The sequence below is a fragment of the Thunnus thynnus genome, chromosome 17 (assembly GCF_963924715.1).
Source record: "Thunnus thynnus chromosome 17, fThuThy2.1, whole genome shotgun sequence".
NCBI lineage: Eukaryota > Metazoa > Chordata > Actinopteri > Scombriformes > Scombridae > Thunnus > Thunnus thynnus.
In genome coordinates, this window is record NC_089533.1 from 20393684 (window position 1) to 20416215 (window position 22532).

Consider the following 22532-nt stretch of genomic DNA (forward strand, 5'->3'; position numbering starts at 1 on the left):
CTTCTCAACTGACTCATGTCTTCCTGTGTTGTCTTCTTATTGAATTTCAATATCAGTAGCTACGGTGCAAAGAAAGGCCCAAAATTTTATCAATGTCATGTCAGATGTGTCAACCATATTTCATATTTACACTACCTTTTTATTCCTCAATCTAAATATGTCATATATTAGCAAGCTAATATAAGTTTTCTGTTGCCAGTTCAGTTAGCTATGTAACAGTTACACCATGCAGTTACAGAGGATAAATATTTAGTAACAACTAATCTAACTCCATGTAAGAATTAGTTTGTTTTAATTAAGTGATGTGTAAATCTCCACTTAGTAGACAGTTATGTTATAACTAGGTAAAGTCTCAATTTATGAACAACTGGTGTATTATTTGGTTATTTCAGGCCAAGTTTGGTGGAAATCACATATTCAAATCTTAGAAGTTTCAGAACTAAAAATATAACATTATTAAACCACAATAAAATAACAATTTTTGCTCTCAAAAGTTGCAGAATTTTCCGTAAATGTGTATGTGTGCTACTTGCAGGCACAGAAATGAATAAGCTACCTGTTAAATATGTGTTGTACATAGTACAGGTTTGACAGCAAATGCAGAATAAACCATTATTATGCATGCTTTTCAATTGGCAGGCCACCATTACTGTTATGTTTCGCATTTACACACATACACACACATGCACACACATACATCCCGTCTCACTGTGCTTTGCTTCATCTGCCTGTGATAATAATAAAATAAAAATAATGATAATAATCCGACTTCTCATAATGACAAAATCAATATAATATTCTGCCACCGAGAGCAGGAGATAAGATAGATGGAAAGAATGAATTTTAAAAGCGATATGAGGACAGAAAAAGAAAGAAAAAGAAAGGCAGAAGCAGGAACAGGTAGGAGAAACAGAAGATGGAGGACAAAGAGGAGCAGGTTGTTAATCTAGTGCTGTACTCCCTTGCCTACACATTTGGCATATACTGTACACCTACCACAGTAAACTAACAGCAACACACATTCATTTGATATGGGAATACACACAGCAGACTACAAGTATAAACATTATCTTCTGTCCTGCCAAACAAACTGTTACCTCCCCTGAAGACAATGACATTTTCTAAATAAACCTAAGTCACACGTGCATGCACTCATACACACATACACACACACACATACTACACATAGCTTAGAGGCTATAGTGTGCATGGGTGTGCAAGTGAGTATTTCCTGAGACTTAAATCAAGTCAATATCAACTCAAAAAGGGGAAAAAACATTATACAACACAAACAATACACTGATAAACCACCACAACAACATATAACATAGCAGGATGGTACAACTGCAGTACAGTACCACATAATCAAACATAATATTTTGTTGATTATCAGTATTGGTGATCATAAGGTCTACTTGACCTATAAGGAGAACCAAGTTCCAAAATCATCCAGTCTTCCATTTGCACCATGCTGCACCAGGATTGCGCTTGAACTCAAATGCAAACATTTGGGCTTAGGCCCCATTGGGCTTTGGTCCAGTTTCAGGGAATTAGAGGTACAGCTGTGGTTAAAACAACATTTCAATTACTACAAGTGTAGCTTTAATATTAGGCAAGCCATAGCTTGCTACTAGCTACATAATGCTAAATGACAAATTAGGTGTGTCATCAGTGGTTGTGATGTTGATGGGTAGTTGCACTGATTCTGTGGTTAGCTACAGTAGCTAGCAAAGATCTGCTGTTGCTGATGTAAAGAAAGAGACGGCGAAGGGAAGACGGGGGCTGAAGTGAACGACAGCAGGGCACTGCAGCACACTGGAGAGAGAGATGAAAAAGGGAAACTGACAAAAGCAAAAGAATCTCTTATTTATTTCATTCAGTGGATCTTAAAAACGCTCAAGAGGGGAGCATGACGGAGGAGCTTATTGGATTTATTTCACACTATCTTTCTTTCTTGCTCTCTTACACTCACTCTCTCTCTCTCTCTCTCTCTCTCTCACTCACACACACACACACACACACACACACACACACACACACACACAAACACACACAGCCTGACACACATTTTCATTAGGCAAACATATTAGACACACTTTCACACCATCAGACATGTGCCTTCACAATTAAGATACATCTCTTTCCCCCTGTGTCTCCCTTTCATTCACTCTCCACTTCCCCTCTCTCTCTTAATCAATCAGTCTCACTGTCAGTCTCTTGCCCAATCAGTGTCCAACACACACACACAAGCAAACACACATACATAAACTATTACTTCACATTAAAGATTTTGACAAATATCATTTATCTTCCAACAACAGCAGTTTGTTTGGAATTTTTAGACAAAGAGACAAAGAAGTGGGGAACTAGCAAGAGCAGTGATAGCCAAATGGCTGACAGAATGCCACCAGAAGCTTAAACTTTAACAAAATTTGTGAAAAGTGTAGATCCAATTTGAGGCTTTAAATCTGACCAGAAATAAATTGTTTCTGCTGCCAAACGAGACAACACACGTCTGAAAAATTCTCACCTCCAACCAATGTATACACACACACGCACACACACTTCAGTAGACCATTTCCTGAGGCTGTGTCTTTGGACGTCTAAGTCATAAATCACAGTTTTGACATATTAGCATCACGCCAGAATCGTGCCACATCACCATATGTCCTCTCTCTGCCCTGGAGTCATTCCCATCTGGTGAAAAACACACACAAACACCAACAAACACAGATGCGCACACATGCATACACCAATACTGTGCACGGGCAAAGATATGCATTGTATGATACACATGAACACTGTCATCCTCACAAATGCATAGATATACCAAAAAAAGCCAAACTGGTCAGTCAGAACAAAAGCCTCTTCTTGCAACATTTCACGGACTCTCACTCTTTAATGGTAAGAACACACACGCCTCTGTGTGTATCAATCTGCCTGTGAGTGTATCCAGCCCACTCTCTTTGCAGTATATTTGTGTTGTCAGTCATCTTCCTCCTCCTCCTCCTCCTCCTCCTCTCTCTTCCTCCAAACAGTTTATCTTTCGCTCTGTAATTTCTCTATGGTTTTCAGTTTCCTCTAACTTCTTCCTCTTGTCTTGCATTGCCCTCCTCCTCCTCCTCCTCCTCCCAGTCTCCGAGCGCTGGCCAGAGGCGTGAGAAGGTTCCGGCTCACTGAGCAGAAACCCCGCAGTCCTCCTCCTCCTCCTCCTCCTCCTCTCTTCAAGAACCACCCCATCTTCCTCTTCTCATGCTCCTGTTGTACTGCCAATAACTGAGAGAAGAGAGGAGAGTTAGAATTATGGAAAGGGAGACAGAGAGAGAAAGAGCGAACACAAGATAGTTGTGTTTTCAAACTGCATTTCCCTTGATCTGTGGTGAGGCCTTTGACCCTGCTCTACCCCTGCTGCCTAGCAACACCAGGGCCAAATGGTAATAAGACTTTTGGATGTTAATACTGCATCTTTCTGAAAAGTTTCTGTCAGCAGCTTCTTGTAAGAAAGAAAGATCCACTCAAAACAACTAAAGCATGATTAACATTTTTATTGTTATATTTAGGCACTCAAACTGTTTGGTTAAGGTCAGGGAAAGATCATGGACCTGCTTAGATACTAGAAAGTCAACACTTGAAGCATAAGACAGGGCATGTTTACTTTTAGCATGTAACAGAAACCACAATTTTTTCTTAAGTGTTTTTGTTCCGTGAACTGACACCCACCATCAACCCCAGCCATCTTCCTACAGTTTGTGTGCACCACAAACAAAACACAGTTCTCCCCTCACTGAACGAAACTTTGCCATCACTCTCCCTCCTTGCCCTCCTCTACTCCATCCTTTCTTCTTTTCTCCTTCTCCCTTTCTCCCTCTCCACCACCTCCCTCTATCAACCTCACCCTTTCTTCTTCCTTCTATTCATTTGTTGCCTCTATCAACACTCCCCCCATATCTTTCCCACCCCTCATTCTTTCCTCCCTCATCCACTCTTCTTCTCTTCCTTCTACCTCAGTATCCCTCACCTTTTCCTTACTCTCTCTTTCCTCCTTCCTCTCCTCCTGTGCTGTCACTCCTCCTACCTCCCTCCCTCCTGTCTCTCACTGTACTTCTCTTCCTGAAGTCATTTCTATGTTAATGAGTCTCCTTGTGAGATAACGCAGGCAGCAAGGGCCTCGGACACACACACACACACACACACACACACACACACACACACACTGGCAGAGCAAGTGAGAAGGATGATAGGACCTGTCACTGCTCTCTCTGTTGATCTGTTCATGCATTTATTTATCTGTAATCCTTCTTTCTCCCCCTCTCTTTTCCCATCTCTCTCTCTTGCTCTCTCTCTCTCTGTTTGTTTTTGATCACTTTAATTCCTCTGTTTCTTCCTGTTTTTATTTCATAGTCAGCCACACAACCACCACCTCCATCAGCTGAACAGTCACTCTGTCAGTCAGCTAATCACTCAGCCCATCTTTAAGTCAGTCAGTCACTTATAGCATGATAGTCAGTTGGTATATCAGTCATTTAGGTAGTTAAGATTGACACTAACATACAGCTAATTGTAAAGAGATATACTTAAAGCTGCACCAATCAATATTTTTGTATCAAGAGTTGATCAAATTACTATGTCTAATGTGGAAGGGACCCCTCGTAGTGACATACCCACCAAGAATTTTCACCAACTTTGATCTACTGTGGCAACAGAAGTAGATCAACCATAAACAAGGCAGGTATAAAAGAGATAGAAACACACATACACACACCACAGAGGGAGATACAGATGTGAGGAGCACTGTGACACCCATTTTGGCTGTATTGGGCCCAGTTATTCACACACAGTCACACAGCTGACAACCATGTAAGTCAGTACAAACTATCTTGCACTTCGTTCTCTGTGTTTTCTCTCTTTAATGAATGGATATGTATGTGCATGGGTGTGGGTGTGTTCATTCACACACAAACATGCACACTGGATGTTTCAGAGCCGCAGTAATAGGTAATAAATGTGAGTCTGCATGCTCAAAGAGAAAGAAATAAAGAATAAAGAAAATGAAAGAAAAAAAACACAAACCACCAATAAAAACACAGATCCAAATAGCAATAAGAGAGGGGGATGCGTTCATGCATTGTATCATCAGTCCTGTCATTGTATCATCTGTATTGGTCTTCAGAGAGGAAAACATCTTCCACTCACTGCTGTTTAAACAGGCAATACAATGAGCTTTAAAACAGTCATATCTGTTCAACCGCCTGCGACACAAGAGCGCGCCTATAGTATGCGCGCGCGCACACACACACACACACACACACACACACACACACACACACACACACACACACACACACACACACACACACACACTCCAGTGTGTTAAGTGAACTGTGAAGCTCAGACCGCCTTGTGTGGAAGCCTCGCTGGAGTGGAATCATTAAAAACGGTCCGTGGCTCTTTAAGTGGCGTCTCTGCTTCTCTCCCGGGCGCGATTCTTCATGCATCGCTTGCCAATCTCTCTCCCTCTCTCTCTCTCCCTTACTCTCTCTTCTAACTAATCAGTGCGGTGCAGGGGCTGGTGGATGAGAGAGGAAAACAGAGGGGAGAATAATGCTACGCTTGGTTAGAATCAGCACCAGGGATAGCGCCACAGCGCGGCCCGTCGTACATTCAGCACCACGGACAGCTCTACAAACACGACAGAAGCTCGTATCGCGCCTGCGGCAAGCGGCGCGGCACAGCAGTACTTTGTGAACAAACCTGACCGACATTACTGTGTTTATAACACTTTTGTGTAGATATAGTCCAAACACTGCGCTTTTAACTGGCAGTCTAATTAGCCTGTCTACAGAAACATAAAGAGTGACTCTGATAACACCCCTCCCATAAGAACCAGACCTCCTTTCATTGACATTAAATATTGTCTCCTCTCTGGACCGAAGCCTCCTCGTGCTTTATACTGACGGCGTTGCGGTGGTGGGCGGGACATACAGCAGTGACTGCACGTGATTAGCTCCTAAAGGGCGCTGTCACCCACGAGCCCAATCCGAGCCGAGCGGCGCGGCCTCAGGCGGAGTTTGAGGAGACGCGCGGTTAGTTTTAGTTTGTGTTGGTTGGACCGAGAGGAGGAGGAGGAGGAAGACGAAGAGGAGGAGGAGGACGAGGAGGAGGAGGAGGAGGCGACGGCTGTCATTTTTTTCATTTGTACCAACGGGCACGTTTCTCGGGAGCAAACCCAGGCGGGTGTATCTGTCCTACAGCCTCTATCAGCAGGCGTCTCATCGGCCGGTTTGTCCCGGTGTGTTTCAACTTCGGCGACGAGAGAGAGCCGACACGGCTGTTTTGGAGAAGAAAATTGATAAATCCCGTCTTGGTCTCATTTTGGTGCCTCTTTAAAGCCTGTTTAACTTAAATACCCGTGCTGCGCGTCTCTCTGCTGCAGATAATCTGCTAAAACTGAATTTATATTAGCGGCTGCGTGTTTGGACGAGTCTCCGTATCCTATACTCTGGACATCGAGGAGGAGCAGGAGGAGGAAAAGAACATGTCAGTGAGTCAACAGCTGGAGTGGAAAACACACGACGGATCTCGGTCCACTCTCTTCATCGCTGACGTATGGGCTTTATTCATCGTTTCATTCATTCAGTAATTCAGCAGGAAACCGACCACAAAAAAGAATAAATCCGCTGTGTCGCCTCATATTCTGCCGCTGCTGTAAGAGAGATTGTCAAAGGAAGATAACCCTTCTCCTGTCAAGAAACCCAGCGCAGCGGTGAGTGAGGGGCGAGCCGCCTAATCAATGATGTTTTAGAAGAAACACAGTAAAAATCTCTCTCTCTTTTGACTTATGCTGTGCGGTGACATCAGTGTAGAAAATAAACTAACACCCCTTTTTGTTGTTGTTTTAAAGATGGAGTCCCCCCGCGCAGACCTTGGCTGTTAATGGTTAACAGATTAATAAGGGAGCTGTTTTGGAAAAAGCAGCAGCAGAAGTTGAGAAGATAGGAGGAGGGGAAGGAAGGAAGGAAGGAAAGAAGGAAGGAAGGAAGGATAGAGGGGAAACGGAGCGAAGAAGAGGAGGGAGAGAAGATCTCCGGTTACTGGTGGATAACGCAGCTGTAACGCAGCTCGCCCTGCTTAACCCCGGGACAAATAAACGGAATAAACGGAAGGAGGAAAGGAGACGCAGAATGTGGCATCGCCGTTACACCGACTGCTCTGACTGAGTGAGGGCAGTGTCGGGTAGTTGGGGACAACCGGTGGTCGTTAAACCTCCAGTGTGTGCGTGTGTGCGCGCGCACGTGTGTGTGTGTGTATGGGGGTGGTGATGGTGTTTGTGGTGAAAACCGGTTTTTGATGCGCGACAAAGTGACGTGCCGCCCTCCCACCTTCCCGCCCTTTGCCACGAGCCTCTTGTCAACTCAACGGACAAGGCAGTCAAGTACTTCCTTTTTCGCCCCATACTTGTAAAATCCTTTACCTCTATATATTTCTGTTTTTATTATTATTGTTGTTGAGTGCCTGTCTGTTGAACCACTCATTCTGACTCTCCAAGTCTCGCGGGATATAAAGGAAATAAAAGGGGTGAATACAAAAGAGAGGAGGAAGAAAAAGATTAAGACAAACAGGAGCCGCCTATATGAAGATGCTGATGTGTGACCGCGGCGTCCAGATGCTCGTGACGACGGTGGGCGCGTTCGCCGCCTTCAGCCTCATGACCATCGCCGTCGGTACCGACTACTGGCTGTACTCGCGCGGGGTCTGCCGCGTGAAGAGCAGCGGCGACAACGACACGAGCCGCAAGAACGAGGAGGTGATGACGCACTCCGGCCTCTGGCGAACCTGCTGTCTGGAAGGTACGTGATCAGTCTGACTGACTGGCTGTCGGTCTCTCTGCCTCTGCTTCTGTGTGTGTGTGTGTGTGTGTGTGTGTGTGTGTGTGTGTGTGTGTGTGTGTGTGTGTGTGTGTGTGTGTGTTGGTGTGTGTGTGCGCGCGCTCGCGTGTATGTGTTTGTGTAGCTGTCTGTTTCTCTCTGTGTCTCTTTCCCTGTGTGTACCCGTGTGTGTTAGTCTTCTCTGTCCCTGTCTAACACACACATCCTGTCTCTCCTACTGTCTGCCTCTGTCTATCTAACACCAGAGGAGCATTGGTGTGCTCAGTGTGTGTGTGTGTGTGTGTGTGTGTGTGTGTGTGTGTGTGTGTGTGTGTGTGCCCGTGTGAGTGTGACAACATCCCATAATCCCTGTAACTCAGTTCTTAAGAAGCTGTCCTTTCCTGAGTTCACCCTTGCATCCTTTCCTCTGCTACAGAATAGAGTAGAATAGTGTTCTGCTCCTGTTTGGTTGTCATCACACTGCATAGCTGAAGCTACAAATAAAGCACTAACAGGCACAACAGAGACAGCTGGCAGTGTTATTAGCCAGTCAGCTGCACTGCTAACAAGTACCTGGAACTGCACACTGTTGCCGGGACTCGAGCACACAGAGCTGTTAGGAATTCATTCTTTTGAAGCCATCTTGTTATCTTGTTCGGAGCCAGAAAACACAAAATTGGGCATAACCTGGGACGTGTCTGTGGTGGGTTTGGCAACCACCACAGTGAGAGTTGAAGCTTGAAGGGGTTCTGTCAGTTTTTGCAAACATGCCCAAATCATACCCTGATTTAATTGACTGAAATCGTATCATAACAGGCTATTTTTGCCTCCAGATGAGCATTAGCCATTGAGAATATTGAGAATCTACTGATTTATTTCATTTTATTTATTTATTTATTTATTTTTGAGGCTGAATATAGTGTCTATTACAGGAACTGAATCTTAAGGCACTCCCACATCCATGATCACACAGGTGTGGTGGTTGTTGCTTCTTCCTGCTGCATCAGTTGCATTTCTGACATAAATCTTAAGACCTGTAGTCAGCTCCACCAATCAGAAGTCATGTCACACAGGTGTAGCTTCAGGTGTAGTAAGAATGTAACATTAGTGCAAATTTCATAGTTATTACTGCTAATCAGAAGTATATTAATGTCATTTCTGTAGTCAGCTCAGTAGTGTAACTGTTGTTTGAGTTTTTACATAACTTCTGGCACTTCTTACTTGGTCTATAAGTCCTTATTTTGCATCATTTAATTATTTAAGCAAGACCAGAAAACATTAAATCCCCTTTACAAGTTATGAAACCTATAACAGAGGTGACTAGCCCATTGAATTGTGCTTTTACCAGCAACTCAGATTGCACTGCTTCAGACACTTGAATCCCTTATGTGTTACACTCTGTACTGTACTTTGACCACAGTTTTGGATCAGCTCTCTGATTCATGAAGTCATTTGATTTCCAATCCTCATGTCTTGTAGCTATAAGGTGAATGCAAAAATCTAAACCAAAGTGGCCGAGAAGTGGTAATAAGAGAAGTGGATTAAATAAGAATAGTTGTTTTCATAAGTGCATAGTGTGGAGAGGGCAGGTTCAAGAGAGACTGAGAGAAGAGTCGAGGGCAGGGATAATGGAAGCAGATAACATATATAAAATAGTCACCTTTTTCATTTGAGTTTACTTATATTGGAAAGCAGTTAAAGCGTGCTTGATCACAGTTTATGTGGCTCCAAACTTTGCAATGACAAAATACATGAAAGGTCTAATATCTGAGGAGAAAACAAAGTGATCATATGATAAAATAGAGATAACAGGGAATGGTAAATGTGTTTCTGGGGCAACTTGTTGGTGCATCACTACGGCAAGGCACCAAGTTTGAGGTTGCAACAAAGTGTGTGTTTATGTTTGTTTGATGTGTGTGTGTGTGTGTGTGTGTGTGTGTGTGTGTGTGTGTGTGTGTGTGTGTGTGTGTGTGTGTGTGTGTGTGTGTGTGTGTGTGTGTGTGTGAATCATAGATTTTAGTCTAGGCTTTGACCTTGGCTGCATGTTGTCCTCTGTTTCTCTGTTTCTCTCCACCTTTAATGTTGCCTTCCCTGTGGAATTTTGTACGAAGCAGAGATGCTATAAATCAATTTTAAGATGTGGCTTTTTTATGTCGGAGGGAGTTCAAATCACTTATTGTAAACATGGATATACAGTCAAATCCATGGATTGCTTGGTTGCAGTATCATGTTAATAAATCCAATAATAGCAACACTGTGGAAAACCAAATATTTCTACAACAACACAGCTACCTTCTCAGGTGATCAATAATTTGAAACTCATGATAGGATTAGTGGTTTGCTTGGGAATCTATGATATGTATGCATGTGTGTGCCTTGGAATTCCTCTTAGTCTTGCCACTTTGTGTCTATTTGAAATACCTTTTGGAAATTCAGTCATTTAGTGTCTTACTTTCTTAACAGAGAAAGTAAGACACTACAGTAAAGTGAGATGAGAGGATTAATATGGGTTTAATCTTTGTGTGTTCAGTACAGAGGTACCTCCATGACATGTTTAGTTTAGCTCAGCACAACAGTAACTCCTTGTCGGTTGTCCCTTGTGTATTTAACACATACAAAAAAACCCACTGTGGTTTAATGAGCAATTTGTTCATGCATTGGAGCTTTTGACCAACAATAGCTGGGCCCGGTACAGCACGCAGCACCTCAGAAGTCGTCATGGTGTATTTGTGGCTTCCTACTTAACAAATAAAACCTTTTATGAGACCATTTTGGAGCAGTTTGAAGGTGTATATTTTGTCTTTGTTTCCCACTACTTCTATTCTTTGTACTAAGTGAGGCTAAACTTGTCTTGGAGTTATCTTCTTACTTAACCCACTGAGATGAAACTGATATCAGTCCTCTCATCTAATTTCAAGACAGAAAACAAGTCTGATTTCTTTAAAATTGAGAGAAATAAAACCATCACCTGTTCGGACATCACAGTATATTTTTTCCCTGCTTCACTGTGATTGGCACATTATAACTTCCTGTAGATAATTTGACTTTGATCCTCTGAAAATTCTCTGCATAAGGGCAAGTAAACTTTGTTTTTCAATTACCATCAAAGAGATTTTACATTGCCTCAAGAAAAAGTGTGTGTGTGTATCATTTGTGTGTGTCTGATGCGGCCAGACAAAACCGTCTCATTCTGGGGGGCATAGAAGGCTATTACAGGGCCAGATGGTGCAGGTATGAGGCTTTACTGAACACACTCTCTCATTTACATACACACTAACACACATACACTTGTGATTGAATGAATAAATATAAAAATTCTAGGATATTCCAACCTGTCCTCACAAGAAAAACAACAGTATAGGTCTAAAAGTTGGATGGATGGATGGCTAGATAATTAGATGGCAAAAAGTGGACTTAGCTGCATGTTTGGGACAGTTCTTTACGAATCGTAACAATTGTCATGGTGTTTACTGTTGCCATGACGAAGGTTGCATAACTTTAAGGAAGTAGAAACCACGTTTCAAATGATCATTTTAACCCAATCCATTATCTTTCCCTAACCCTAACCCAAACCTAACCCCTAACCCTAATCCTAACCCTAACCTATTGGTTTTTGTGCCTAAACCTGACCAGATCTTAACCACAGTATCATCACACCATAAAACATAATTATTTTTAACAGTGATTTGTAACACTTTTGGAAAGCAGCATATTATGCTCCAATGGGTCATTCTGAAAACACTCCCATGGGTCCTTCTGGAGTGCATGGTACAAACGACCTATGTGGTCGTTTAATTATGAGGATGTTTTGGATATTCCCAAGCCACCAAATAAGCACAGCTGTGGGAGCAGTACACCAAGTTCACACAGTGTCAGCACAATGTCAATGCATGCACACATGCACACACGCTCACAGGCTCACATGCGACAGACGAAACAACATGCAGATGCACACATACTCACTCACACAAAAACAAACACACAAACACACAACTAAAGTGAATAAGTTCTCTTATCTCTTTCCCTTTTCTGCCCATCTCATCCCCTCCCCCTTCATTCCCATTTCCCTTGTTGTCGCAGTTTTATAATTCATAAACGCCTCATAAATTGACAGGAAATGGATGTCTCCTACTGGTGTACATGTGGCTTGTACATCAGAGAGTGAGTGAATGAGCGACAGAACAAGAGAGGGGGGTAGAGTAACATCATGTATGTGCTAGTGTTCTTAAACGTATAGAGCAGTCATGCATACGTCCTGCAGCATACAGTACATTTTACAGTTTCTTCCACAGACAATATGGGGACAGAGAGAAAAAAACCTTTTATCAAAGAAAACCTTCAAACATCATTCATGCATGAGTTAAAGGTGACTATATTAGTCTTGTGTGGTGTAATTGGGCATTTTGAGTCCCATGATAGCTTATGACCCCATTTACACCTGCAACTTCTATCAGGATATCTTACCTTGATGAAGCTAAAAGCATGTTTATAGAAGGCCTGACTGGCATTGTCATTGGATCTAAGCCAGGTATAAATGCAATCTGTAGCCTACATTTTGGCTGCATTTTTATCCTTTGTGTTTTGTTGAAATTGGTTTCACTTCATCATTGTTTAGACTCCACTGCTGAATGTGTAACAGTAATACAATAACTGTAATATATATATATATATAAATATAAGCCTTCCAATATTTGTTTTCTTCTTTCTTTTTTGATGAGCAGGTTGGCACCTTACACGGCAGCCTCTGCCATCAGTGTATGAATGTGTGTGCGAATGGGTGACTATTGGCATGCAGAGTAAAGCACTTTGAGTGGTCGGAGGACTAGAAAGGTGCTATATAAATACAGTCCATTTACCATTCACCATTCATTCTTCCTTCTGACCTTTTTAAAACCCAAAATGTAGAGAAGTATCTAAGAGGTAACGCTTCCTTTTGCCACAAACTGGGCTTGTACATTTCATGAAGGTGGCAAAATACAATACTATCATCATAAAGCATTGTTATCACACCAAATAATGAAATATTTAATGTTGTATGGGCTATGCGTGAACAATATGCTGTAAATTCCTTTTGTTTGACATTTACTGTATAGACAAAGAAATGTAGCCATAATACGTTATCCTGCATGTTACCTATGGTTCCAGGGGGGGTTTTAGAATCCAAATAGACTTATTTGGGATTTTGGAGGGTAGTATTGTGTAAAAACTAACACCAGTCACAGATATAGTGCATATAAAGAATCCATTGTATTGAACTGTATTTTACAGCTGAGGTCTCTGAGATGCCAAACAGAAGTGGTGTAACATCGTCTGTAGTGGATTTCTGAAACTTCAGTTCAAAATCATATAGTTTATCGGCAATTCTCATAAAATATGGAAAAGTCATGAGGTATCAAGCTGATAAGATTATGTTAAAGGGGAACTGCATTTTACACATCAAAGTCTGTTTACAGGTCTTGAGGAGTATAACTGCAATGGGGGGAAAGTTGTATAAAGCCTTTTGTGGCTCCAGAGGGAGCTGTGCAGAATCTGATAAATTGCCTCAAGTGACGTTTGGGGCTGAAGACTACAAATTTGAAAATAAAAAAAAATTCCAGGGGTTTGGAGTTAGAAGAAGAAGAAGAAGATGTGAGGTTAACAGACCCCTGTAGCCCGCTCCTCATCTCTGCTTCAGGCTAGTGGCTCGAGGCCACATTCGTGGCTATTAGCATAAAACACCGAAATTTGCGACCCGACTGTCGGCGGTCGAGTTGCGCTGTGGGAAATGAGAGTTTTGAAGGAAGAATTCATAGAATAAAAAAGACAATATCTGTGCTTCTGGTAGATCAGTTTCGGTACCTAGAGCCCATACAGCAGCATCATTCCCCTTCACCTGGGATGTGCCATGTTTGCTGGTAAGACTACCAGCTCTGCTTACCTAATCTGTATGTTGAGATTCAATCAACATGCGAGCAGAATTGATATAACAAGAACATTCATTAATACCATTGTGAATGCAAAGGCCCATGAGCATTATCCAGATCACGTATCCAGATACAGATCACATGTTAGTATGAGGTGTAAATAGGGGTCTATATCAATAGAGGCTTTAATATATCCTATAATCCTGATATTATCTGCGCGATTCTTCTACACCGACAGTTTGTGTGTGGTCAGGTTGGGGTTTCTTGCATGCAGTGAATGTTGTGCAGGTGTACTGAAGTGTTATGTGATAAATGAGCACTAGAAAGCCAAGGAATGAGCAGAGAAGGAAGGATGGGTTTAGGTGGAGGATGGAGACAGAGCATGAATGGAGAGAGACCGGAACGTGCATGAATGAAGCAGGGGAGAGGGGTGGAGGGTAGAAAGTGATGGATGAGCTGTGCATGGCCTCTGTTTCAGGTGAATCTCTGTGGAGTGTTTTACCATGCTGGGGATCTAAATGATCACCTGGTAAGAGACAGAGAGAGAGAAAGAGATGGGAGAGGGTTTTAAACAGAGACAGGGACAAAAATGATCACCCAGGTAGCTGTGGGAGGAAGGAGAGAGTGAAGAAAGAGGGAGGTGGGTAATGAAGGACAGCGTGAAAAAGGAGGTCACAGCATAGAGAGATAGGCATTAATTAAAGATGTGGGGTGTTGACCGTGTCTGGGATAAAAACAATCACCTGACAGAGAGGGGCCAAGGTAAAGATAGAGGGGGCAAGAGGAAGGGTTAGTGAGAGATAGGTAATAGATAGAGAAAGAAAGGGTTTGTCTAAACGATCACCTGAGAATAAAGAGAGAGAAGGGAGGATAAAGATGGGGAGAAGTACAGTAGACTATGAGTAGTGTGGGATAATAAGGGTCACTGGGGATTGAGAGCAAAGAGATGGAAGAAAAGAGGAATGAAAAAATAAGGAAGAAGATTGAAGTGACTGCTCAAACTGAGCATTTTTACAGTCTCATTCACACATATTTATTGGATACAACAATTTATAGCTGCAACGATTAGTCGATCAATAGATTATCTAACATTAGTAGTAGCAGTACAATGAATATCTTTGGGTTTTGGACTGTTGCTCAGACAAAAAAAACACATTTGATTACGTCACTTTGAGCTCTAGAAAGTTGTGACAACCATGTTTCACTGTTTTTTCATGTTTTATAGGCCAAAACGATTCATCTATATATCACCAATTAACCTAATAAATAATCGGAAAATAATTGTTTGTTGCAGCCCTACAACAGTGTTTTATTCAATTTATTTTTTATTTGTCCCTCCATGTCCAAATATCCACATTTGGTTTAATGCGTGCTGTTATTTTTCTGTGTAGGAAGTAGGAAGACAGGGAAGGATGGAAGAAAAGATGGAGAAAGGGAGACTAAAGAAAGGAGGTGTGTAGCCAGAGTAGGTAATGATCAATCCCCTATTAAAGGAAAGACAGAGCGAGCAGAGGAAGACGGTGTGCAAAGGATGAATGGAGAAACCGAAAAAGGTGATAATGGCTAAGAGGGAGTGGGGCGAGATGGGTGAAGACGGATAGTGTTCGACCAGGCCTGTTAAGAAAATGATAAAGGGGGAAGAGTTGTTACACAGGTTGGAAAAGTATGTAAAATAAATGCGGCCTCCCCCAGGCCTTGAAAAGAGGGGAGGGTAAGTCTTAGACAGAGCCAAGGGACATTTAGCCAAAAGGAAGTATCAAGGGAAGGGAGAGGATGAGGGAAGGAGGGCTAAAAGAGGAGGGGAGGAGATAAAGCAAGAGATGAAAAGTTTGATTGAGCCTTGGGAGTTAAATGATGAAGTGAGAAATGGCAGGAGAGCCAGATGGAAGGAGGAAAAGAAGATGAAGCACAGGGAAGGAATGTTTGACCACACCTGGCAGGGAAAGGAGTGGAGAGAGACGGAGGGCAAACTGTGAATGTGAAGATAAGAGGCAAGTTGTTTTACAGTAAAAGAGCATTAGAAGAAAAGGGATGAAGAGAGATACAGGCCAAAAAGTATGTGTCTAGGGTTACAAAAACCAGAATAATAAGAAGAGTGAGTCTGTTTGAAGCATTTTAAAGTATGTGTCCACATACTTTTGACCGTGTGGTGCAGAAGAATGCTGGAAACAAGAGTGTATAATGTAATGTATAATATGATAAGAGACGAGAGAAGATGAAGGGAGATTGAAAAGGGATGAATGGATGTTTTTGAAATGAGAATGGAGACAAGGAGCTAAAGAATGGACAATGAGAAAATCTGAAACAGAAATGTGTTTCTGGAAAACGAGAGGGCGAATACGGGCGTCTGAGGAAGAACAGACTGAGAAAAAAGGGGGGAGTCAGAGAAGAGAGAGGAAGAGAAGAGGTGTGCAACCAAGCAGAACCTGTCTCGTTCTCTTTCATCAGCCATCACCGTGGAAACTAGCTTCTTCCTCTCTCTTCCCTCTTTCCCGGCTTCTCTTCTCCTTCGCCTAGAAAGAGGTAATCAGAGAGAGCGAGAGAGGTAGACGCAGGGAGAGAGAGAGAGAGGGAGAGAGAAAGAGGCACAGTCACCCACACTGAGCTGTCAGAGGCGCTCTGAGGAAACAAGCAGTCCAATTTGCTCGGCTTTTCAACTTCCTTTCCTCTCCCTTGCTCACTCCCTCCTCTTGTTCTCTGATTTCTAGTTGACAAAACGCTTTATATTCTGAATGTATGTGTTTGTGTGTTTGCATGGGGCTGGTTTGGCCACTCGCATGCAGCTTTTGGACCACACACCAACTGATTAGGGACAGATTATGGGGCATTTTATCTTAGATAGAAACAGTGGAGCAATTAGGAAGAGTGATGCAACACCCAGTCGTTTTTTTAACGCAAACCTCCATCTTTCCTCAACCATAACCAAGCCTAAAACTAACCAAAACTTAACTATAACTGTGGCAGATCAGAAGACAAATCATTTTTATAGCAGTAAAGATTACACCAAAGCACTCTTGATTGTTTTTTGTTAATTCAGCTGTCTATGTATTTTGCAATGGGCTTGTTTTACAGCATGTGTGTGTATGTGTGTAGGACAGAGAGTTAGATCAAGGACAAACAGCTGGCACATCATGACCAGCTTGTCGCAATTGTAGGGGCACCTGGACACACATTGTTGTTTGTGTTTGTGTCCTTTTTAACCTTGTTTTGAGGCACTATTTGTTTTTGTTAGTGGAATATTTTTACTGTTTAGTATGCGTACCTTATTACTCTCCTGTAGCTTCATGAGATGAACAAGGTCGATATTGACCTTTTATTTGAAATCATAAGTGTGTTAATGAGTGTTGCTAATCTTTGATCCACTGTATAATTGATCAAAACAGCACTGCTTCTACATAGAAAGCCCTTAACCTGAATTGATTTTCTAATGTGACATTCCAATGTGACAGGTTCTGCAGATGTGAGCTTTCATTTATTTTAGTACAAGCCGGCTTTCATCGAAGAGGTTTAAATACTTTCTCTGCACCAGGAGGAAGAATAATGATAGAGAGGAGTAATAAAGTGAAGTAGATACAGAGAGAAGAGAGAAATGACAAGATAAGTGAAGTAAGATAAGATAAATAGATAGCAGAGAGAGCGGGCTGACCGAGGAAAAGGTAGATGAGATCAAAGGAGAGACTGAGAAGAGTGAAAATGAGGCAAAGAGTTGCGAAAAGAGAGAGTAAGATGTGAGGTATAGCTAAATAATGAAAGTGTGTTTGTAGTTTGGCACTCTAAAGAACAGAATAGAGCAGTTAGTCAGGCGTCAGTGATATGTGAAGGTGTTTCTCCTCTACTTTGTCTTTTAGCCCTTGGACTCACTGTTCTACTGTTTTCATAAATAATATTAAAATGTGTTTTTGAGCAACTGTGTATCTCAAGAGCCCTTTTTCAGACATATTGCTGCCTTCATTATCTGTTAAAGTGACGGCTTCTTGGCTTTCAAACGCAAGTCTTCGTTATGTAAATGTTCCGTGATGCCTCTATTCAAACATGACAGGCCTGTTTATGATACAGTTGCAATTATTATTTTTGTCATTATTATATATTTTTGCTATCAAGTATTAAGTATTTTAGTATTAAGTGTGATACATGTTTGTCTCTCTCTTCTGTGGTTTCTAAATATATCTGAACTTTATCATGATGTCATGGTTTTCAGCCTGACTAAGAAAAAAATAGTGCACAAAAGTGAGTACATGTGTGCATGTTCATATGTGCATGTGTTTGGACATAAGTGATAGCAGCAGCATAGTGGGCCCAGTAGGAGAAACCACACCATGACACATGAGATAAAACACACAGGCAGACTAACATGCACACATCCCCACTCGCTGTGTCCCATAATGCCTTGCTGTGGCTCTGCTTGCAACTGCCTTCAGGCCACCCTGACCTTTGTGAGGCAAATGTCTCCTGATAGATGCTACCACTGTGTGTGTGTGTGTGTGTGTGTGTGTGTGCGTGTGTGTGTGTGTGTAGACCAGGTATTCCTCATGTTTTGGGGACGTAAATCTGTTTACACATTCATGTTGTGACTCGCCTTCCTTATGGCAAGAAAAAGCAAGTCCCCTTAAAGGGAAACTTTGGTATTTTTCAACCTGGACCCTATTTTTCCATTTTTTTGTGTAAAGTGACTAACGGGAACAGCAATTTTTGAAATTTGTCAAGTATTGAGCAAGAGCGCTTCAGCTGGCAGCTGCAAAACTGGCTCCAATGTAATCCTTTGGGGCAATAGCGCCCCATCAATGTATGTCCATAAAAAGTGCTTTTTTTTCACCACTGACAGGCTCAAATTGTTATTATAAGTGTCTGACAACATTATGGAAATGACCATACAGAGAAATAAAATGTTTTTCTTTACTTTTCATTTGATCTGGTCTGTTTGTTGTTCTGTCTAACCAAGTCTCGCTCAAGGAGAAGTCTCATTCTGAAATCTCGTGAGAGGACCACCAATAATTATTCCTTTTTTACGCCAGTTCTCACAAATTATTATGGCTAGTGGCTGAGATACAATTTCAAAAATAGTAATGGCAAGAATGGGCAGCCTTGTTTAGTTCCAGACTGTAAATGGAACTGTCGAGCAATATTATTTATATGAGCTATATAAACCTCGATATAATACATGTTCTTGGGTCCAAATCCAAATGTTTTAAGTACGCTGAACAAGTAGTCCTGTTCTTTTATGAACCCCATCTGATCAGGTGAGATAATATTGGGAACAACTTTATCCAGCCAGCAAATGTCACCAGAATTTTACTGTGCACATTTAGTAATGAAAGTGGCCATTAGGAACCGTGTTGTAATATGGGTGACGTGGTTGCTACTCTACTTGTGTTGCATCTTGATCAAGGATATTATTTAGATGACTTTTATCACTGAGCCGAGAGATTCGGATGTGTACAGGTTTGAGTAAAATCTCAAGAATTGAGAAGACTCTTAAAGCAATTAAATGTGACATATAATTGTTTATTGATTAATTGTGTGCTGTTCTATTCTGAATGAGACAAACTTGTGTGTGTCTGTTTTAATGGACTTGTTGTCATCGCTCGAATGGGATCACAGATTTTCTTTCAGAGGAAATGTGGGCAGTGATTTTGGTTATGTAATGTCTTGTAATTACAGGAAATGTTTTAAGCCCATATGTATTGATGGCTTGAGTACTGTGAATTAGATTTTACTGTATATGCTACATACTCTCATGAATGTATCACTATGCAGATTATGTATTGTGTTTTTATTTAATGTCAATGCTTCATCATCCCATTTAACTGTTTTTGGTGTTTTTGCCTTTATTAGTTAGTGATAATGGAGAAATGACAGGAAATGTGGCAGAGAAAGATGCAACAAAGGTCTCTCTAACCAGATATAACCAGTTTATAGTTGGTCTCTTAACCCTTAAACTACAGAGTTGCCCCAAAATAATGTTACTTTGTCTTGTTTTCTGGGAGGAGCTTCTGTGTGAAATGGGCAAATTGAACTGAAGACCAATACTTCCTTTAAATTATTTCATTCATTTTCTGAAAGGTTTTAGCTGGTCTTCCTCTATCTCTGCTTTCCTCAGTCCCCTTTGAAGGTGTTGTCCAGAGCTAATAAGCTCTGTCATCACAACCTGGAAGGCAAATATCATTAAAGTTGAGGTTCGCAGCATAATCAATCAGAATTAACATTCGTTCACACAAAACGATGGCTCGGAGTCACAGAAGGAGATGAACAAACATAGATTGAGAAGGTGGAAGAGACAGAGGAAAATAAAAGAGGAAATGGAGATATTTAGTGAGTAGGTGTCAAAGAGAGAAAGTTGAACATGAGACTAAATGAAATGGGAAAGAACAGAAGTTAAATGAGGAGATTTAATTTAACCTAGAGTCTCCTGTAGCCTGTGTTGGTCACAGCTTTTTACAATAATTCATAAAACAAATGGAGCTACCTCTTCAAGCCGGTCAGTGTGATGAATTTCTTTATTTTTTTTATTTTACCTTTATTTTACCAGGAACTCCCATTGACATCTGGCGAAGGTAGCAGCCGTACAAAATCACAACATATTAAAATGCAATAAATACAACATGATATACAAAAAAATCACAATAAAACAGAACAACAGCTACTCAAACACAGTGGCCTCTCAAGAAAAACAACTACAGGCCTCCATCACCACATTCTGTATGATGCCCTTAAATTCATTTGTTAACTGTTGCTCATTTACATTACATTGTGTTGTCCTGAATGACCATAGAAGACAGTGAATGTGTGTGTGTGTGTGTGTGTGTGTGTGTGTGTGTGTGGAGGGGGTCTTGCACTGATTTCTCCATGATGAGATCATAGGCTGCTTGTGACACTTGACATAAGCCTGTGTGACAGCTCCTGACTCACTCACTGATACAACATTTGGAAGCAAGTCACCAAAACCTCAGTGTAGGCAAAGAATAACATGAGAAAGTCACATGTACACCCACCTAAAAGTTTTGACCATTTTTAACATTTTTATTTAGATAGGCCACCAGATGTTAATAGGATAAACGTCCAAATGTCCAAGTTTATCTGCATCAGAATACACATAAAGTACTGGATAATCACTGAAAATCGAAATGTAGTATTTCATGAGAATTTTTTCAAATGCCCTATTTAAATTTTATTATAGCCAAAAAACGAAGGGGAAGTATTTGAGTTACACTCCTAACGGACAGAGAGACAATAAACAGGTCCAGGAACATAACCTTGATGGAGGTTCAGTAATTATGCTACTATATACAATAAGAAAATACATGGATAAGGCTGGCAATAGTCTGCTGTATATTTTTATCAGCACCTGAATGCCAATGAAAAGACAAACATTTCTGTTCATCTCAAAACTTTTCGTCTGAGGTACTCAGCTCTAAGCCCGTTTATTCCAACTAAAGATGAACTGTAAATCTTTTAAAATTGGTCACAAGTATATAATTTCATTTTTTAAGAAGCCTAAAAAACTACTTACAACAGCTGAGCACTGCAGTTTTTCGGAAAAAATATTCAAACAGGAGCAAATAGTGCATTTGCTTGAGTCTATTTTCAACTATGGATTAAAACATATTTGGTGCTCTTTTGAATATTTCTGACAGCAGGACATATATCACCAAGTACTGTACAATGATGTGGCTCGTTGATGTGTTTTAATAGTTTTTGGACAACAATTAAGGTCTATCAGGCTTTGACTAGATTTAGTCAATACTGGGATTCATTAATTGTATATCCACTAAGAAGCAGTTCATTTAATGCCTGCTGAATGCTAGCTCCAAAAATATACTGTATTTAACATTTGTAATGGTATTAAATCTGTTCATAAGAGGAAACAGGTGCACCTCTCCTGCACTGAATTTCAGTAAGGTGCCCTGCCTCAAAAAAAGAATTGCAATGTGGTTGTTTTCCCAAACCAAATTCAGGTTTGTTTGTGGGGTCTAAGCTGAAAATACCAAAATGATCAAGACATGAGGTGATTCCAACACTTTTTTCTACCACTGGAGTGCAAACTTTTGCTGAATTTGAACACATATCAGATAAGTATCATAATTTTCGTTGGCATGATAGTGTCATGGACTGGTTTCTTTTTTTATTATTATTCATTTGTCCCACCTAAAATATTTCAGACACCAACTAAGCTTTGTCCAATTTTAGGAGATATGTCCAATCATTTATCATAATGTACTGATTGATCCTATTTCATTGATCCTACGTGGCTCACCCAAATTAAACATACTGTAGGCATATTACAGTATGTACTGTAAAATATTTGACTCTCCCTGTGTGTGTGTGTGTGTGTGTGTGTGTGTGTGTGTGTGTGTGTGTGTTTGTGTGTGTGTGTGTGTGTGTGTGTGTGTGTGTGTGTGTGCGCGCGCGCACGTTTGCGCACGTGTGTGCGTGCGTCCGTTTGCGTGTATGTATGTGTGTGCTTTTAACTGTTTGTTTGTCTATTTGTGATTTAGATTCTCAGCCACTGAGAGAGAAATAAAAGCAGCCATCTATCTCTGTTCCCTCCGCCCCATCCTCTATATATGTGTGTGTGTGTGTGTGTGTGTGTGTGCGCGCATCGCTTTATTTCATTGCATGAGGCTGATTGGTGCTCCATACATCAGGACGGTTCGATACAAATCCGTCCATTTAAAAGGTAGGAGGTATAATGAATTTCCCAACTGGCAGACACAAGGCAGAGCTCTGATTGATGATGCTTTACACCTTGATGCGTGCAACAGGAAGA

The 22532-nt window shown here is 41.2% G+C and overlaps 1 protein-coding gene across 2 annotated transcripts in view; it reads left to right on the plus strand.

The window, feature by feature from the left end:
* Positions 1-6146: 6146 nt before the first annotated feature.
* cacng3b (calcium channel, voltage-dependent, gamma subunit 3b) overlaps positions 6147-22532 on the plus strand; it is a 29312-nt gene continuing 12926 nt past the window's right edge. The window contains exons 1-2 of one of the 2 annotated variants that reach the window (XM_067570642.1): positions 6147-6763; positions 6902-7847. In XM_067570642.1, coding sequence (XP_067426743.1) covers positions 7631-7847 — 217 coding nt within the window. In that variant the 5' untranslated portion in view covers positions 6147-6763; positions 6902-7630. Of the gene's footprint in view, positions 6764-6803; positions 7848-22532 lie in introns of those variants that run through there. The other variant, XM_067570643.1, reaches the window with a different exon arrangement.